A 4,667-nucleotide genomic window follows, 5' to 3' on the forward strand; every position below is an offset into this window, starting at 1 on the left:
TCTTCATAATGTTAACACTTCTCTGCTTTTCTCTTGATTTCTCTTTCTGCGCCTCTCACTCTCTCTTTCTCTTCTCTGCATAACACTCCCTCCTTTTATTATCCATCTCCCTCAACCATCTCATCCCATTTTTCCTTCTTCATTTTCTAACCTCCCCCATTTTCTTCTTTTTCTTAAATGGACCACCCCATTTTCTTCCTTCTTCTTAAATTACCCCCAGCTTTTTCACTGAATTCAATGGAAAAGTTGGGTCTTTGTTTTTTTTTAATAAAATATTATTATTTTATTTTTTTGAAATAATAATAATTTCTTTTTATATTAAGATATATTTAGGATGTTATAGTTCTCCCCACCTAAAAAGAATTTTGTCCTCAAAATTTGCAACACGTATAGGAAATATAACAACACAATAACATTGAAGAAACAGATAATATCACAACACACATACTGTCATCACATAAATAGTACACAATCAGCACATCAACACATACCTAAGAAAACAAATGTGGAAAATCATGCCGCATTCGCTCCTCAGTTTCCCAGGTGGCATCACCAGGAAACATACCTTTTTCAGAAAACCTTAAGTAACCAGATTATTTTATTTCGAAGTTACTTATCCTTGACATCTAGGATGCGTTCGGGCTTAGCTCAAAAGGTAAGATTCTCTTGTAACTCAATCTCCTCAGGCTCAATCACATGAGATGGATCTAGATGATACTTCTTGAGTTGTGACACATGAAAGACATTGTGCACATTAAAGAGATGCAGTGGTAAAGTAATTCGATAAGCAACCAGTCCAATCCGCTCCAAAATCTCATAAGGTTCAAGATATCGAGGAGTCAGCTTTTTGGCCTTGATGGATCTACCAATGCCAGTCACTAGTGAAACTTTCAAAAACACATGGTCACCCCCTTCAAATTCCAAAGGCCTCCACCGTCGATCTGCGTAACTCTTCTGGCAACTCTGAGCAGTCATCAACCTTTATTTGATTAATTCAATTTTCTCTGTGGTTGCATCCACAATCTCGGGGCCAACAATAGTTCTTTCACTCAATTTAGTCTAACATAGTGATGATCTACACTTTCTTCCATACAATGCTTCATAAGGTGCTATCTAGATGCTCATATGATAACTATTATTGTAGGTGAATTCTGCTGATGGAGGATGGCAATCCCAAGTCCCAACTACCCGAATGTTCAATAGCACAAGCCCTCAACATATCCTCGAGAGTTTGTATTGTCCTCTCAGTTTGACCATCAGTCTAAATTATACGCCATACTGAACTTCAACTTTGTGCCAAAGGCTCTTTGCATTGCCTTCCAGAAGTTCAAGTTGAACCTTGGATCTTAGTCTGATATGATATCTTTTGGTATCCCATGCAATCTCACAATCTCATGTACATACAATTGAGCAAGTTTTTCCACAGAATAAGTAGACTTGATTGGGAGAAAGTGGGCTGACTTTGTCAATCTATCTACAATGACCTAGATTGCATCATAACCCCCTGGAGTTCTAGGCAAACCCATGATGAAGTCCATTGAAATTTCTAGGTTTTGGATTAAAGCCGGTGGCTTTTGGTGTTCAATTTTGACTTTCTGACAAGTCAAGCACTTGAGTACAAAATTAGTCATATCACACCTCATCCCTAGCCACCAATACTCTTGCTTCAAATCATGGTACATCTTGGTTATTCAAGGGTGAATGGTGTACTTAGTTCTATATACCTCCTTCAAAATTGTCTTTTTCATTTCTTCATTATCTAGAATGCAAATTCTTCTTATACCTTAAGATTCCTTCGTCTCTAATGTCATAGTCTGATATTGCTCCATTTTCTACTTCTTCTCTTATCCTCATTAATTCATCATCCTCTATTAGGGCTATCTTCAACTCTTTAAAGAAGTTAAAATCCCCAAGTACTCCATTTAAAGTAATAGTCGTTTCTATTATCTTACCTATAACTGGTATTTTAGTTAGCTCATCCAGCAAGTGATACTCTCACACTCATGTAGAAAACATGCACTGTCTTTTGACTCAATGCATCAGCCACCACATATGCCTTCTCTAGATGATACTTCAACTCAAAATCATAATCTGCTAAGAATTCCATCCATCTTCGCTAATGATTATTTAACTCTTTCTGATCTACCAGGGTACTTTAAGCTTTTGTGGTAACTGAAAATCTCAAACTGGGCACCATATAGATAGTGTCAATTGTCTAGATGCAAATCATAGGTGGGCTAATTCTCCTCGTGAGGTCTCAATTGTCTGGATGCATAAGCTATCACCTTGTTATCTTGCATCAATATACAACCCAAACCTTTCAAAGATGCATTTGTGTATGTTATGTATGGTCGTGATGGTTTAGGTATAGTGAGGACAGGTACCGTGGTTAGCTTTGTTTTCAACCCTTGAAATGTAGCTTTCCACTTTTCTGTCCATATAAAAGGTTTGTCCTTCTTTATCAAGTTAGCTAATAGCACAGCTATATGAGAAAAGCCTTTAATAAAATGGCAGTAATACCTGGCCAACCCAACAAAGCTTCTCACTTCAGTCACAGACTTGGCAGTCTCCCATTTTAACACTGCCTCTACTTTGCTCAAATCCACAGCCACACCTTCAACAAATACCGCATGACCTAAAAACTTTACCTCCTTCAACTAAAACTTACACTTGCTCAATTTGGCATAAAACTTGTTCTCTCTTAATATTTGTAATATAATGTGAAGGTGTTTACAATGCTCCTCTTTGCTCTTCGAGTATCATCAATGAAGACTACAACAAATTGATCCAAGTAAGCCATGAAGATCCTATTCATATAGTCCATAAACACTACTAGAGCATTTGTTAATCCAAAAGGCATCACCAAAACTCGTACTGACCATAACGAGTTTGAAAGCGGTCTTGGGAAGGTACTCTGCCCTGACCCTTAACTGATGATAGCCAGATCTTAAATCAATTTTAGAGAACACAAACGAACCCATAAGCTGGTTAAGTAAGTCATCAATTCTTGGAAGGGGATACTTACTCTTAATTGTGACCTTATTCAACTAACAATAATCTATGCACAACCTCAAATTGCCATCTTTCTTTTTCTTGAACAACACAAGTGAACCCCATGGAGAAACACTCGGTCTAATAAAACCTTTTTCCAATAGGTCCTCAATCTGTTTCTTTAATTCTACTAACTCAGAGGGTGACATTCTATAGGGAGCTTTAGAGATAGATTCGGTTCCTGGAGCTAACTCAATAGACAACTCCACCTTTTGTACTGGAGGTAACCCAAATATTTCTTTAGGAAACACATCGAGAAACTCACTTACTACTTCAATCTGGTCTATATTCCCTTCCTTTTCAGCTTGCATAAAGAAAAAGACTACAAAAGCTTGGCACCCCTTCTTAACATATTTGTCTACTCGAGCTGCTGTCAATAAAACAGGAACCTCTGGTACGTCTACAGATGTCGAGATTGAGTGCAACATAACAGACTTCTTCTTGCAATCTAAGGTAGCTCTATTAGCTGACAACTAATGCATACCCACAATAAAATCTATGCCTCGAAGGGGCAAACAAATCAAGTCAATGGTCATTTCCCGACCTTAAATACAAAGGTCAAACCTTTGCAGACTTTAACAATTCTCATGGTTGCTCTCGCCAGAGTAGTCACACACAGAACATAAGACAAATTGTCCATACACAGTCTTAATTTTTCAACATAATCAAAGGACACAAAAGAGTGGGTTGCCCCTGAGTCAAACATAGCATACAAGGGATGATTTTGTAAGAGTATGTTACCTCAAATCAAATTGGAGTACAGGTAACCGGGGTTAATTTATTTTATATACATGCTTTAGATTGTTAGGTGTTTATTATGTTTTTATTTTCTCAAATTAATTTGTGAAAGTATACCTGTGAATAAAATATATATTTCTTATATAACAAATTTTGGTGAAGTGAGAAGTATATTGATTTAATTATGCCTGAGTTGTGTTTTATTGAAAATTATGTTTTCTTGTGGTGTTGAATTTAATATACTAATGCTATGTTATTAAATAAAATGAAAATGTGTTGTACTTTGTTTGAAATTATATCAACTTACTTTGAAGAACTATGATATCTTTAATTTATATTGTGACTATGCATGGGGTTCATATGTGGAGGATGGGATTTTGTTATGTGGAGGATAATTGTTCTTAAAACCCGTGCAGCATGCCTACACTACGGATCTTAGTGTTTGGCCTTTTTGTTAGACCCTTATAGTTCTTCCTTTTCCTTGGCCCGGAATTGAGAACGAACTCTTGGGTAGACACCTCTTACACCACAATCCATTCTTGGGTAGTGCAGGTACAGGAGGGGGCCCATTGCTTGATGTGAGTAGGGTGACCTTTGACCGGGTTACTCAGCACAGAAAGTCCTAGTCCTTTGTCAAGGAGTCATAAGGAGGAGTATGGTGATGAGGGCATATTTCATTATGTTGTTGCATATGTATATTTGTATAAATTGTGGTGGATGGTGAGATATACTCCTTTCATGTGATTGTATCTATTAAAATATCATTTATTACTTAAATTATATTTGAGCACTACTTCACCAACTTGCCATCCTACTTGTATATATTATAAATTAATGCTTGGTTACTGAGACTTTATGTCTCATCCCACTATTCACTA

The 4,667-nt window shown here is 36.8% G+C and overlaps 1 protein-coding gene across 1 annotated transcript; it reads right to left on the reverse strand.

Annotated features, from left to right (window-relative positions):
- Positions 1–648: 648 nt before the first annotated feature.
- Positions 649–975, reverse strand: LOC114759840 (uncharacterized). The gene has a single exon (XM_028949076.1). It carries the CDS (start codon positions 973–975, stop codon positions 649–651), a length of 327 nt encoding a protein of 108 aa, XP_028804909.1.
- Between the last annotated feature and the right edge of the window lie 3,692 nt (positions 976–4,667).

Source organism: Neltuma alba, unplaced genomic scaffold, assembly GCF_004799145.2.
Source record: "Neltuma alba isolate B1F8T4 unplaced genomic scaffold, ASM479914v2 tig00010902_pilon, whole genome shotgun sequence".
Lineage (NCBI taxonomy): Eukaryota > Viridiplantae > Streptophyta > Magnoliopsida > Fabales > Fabaceae > Neltuma > Neltuma alba.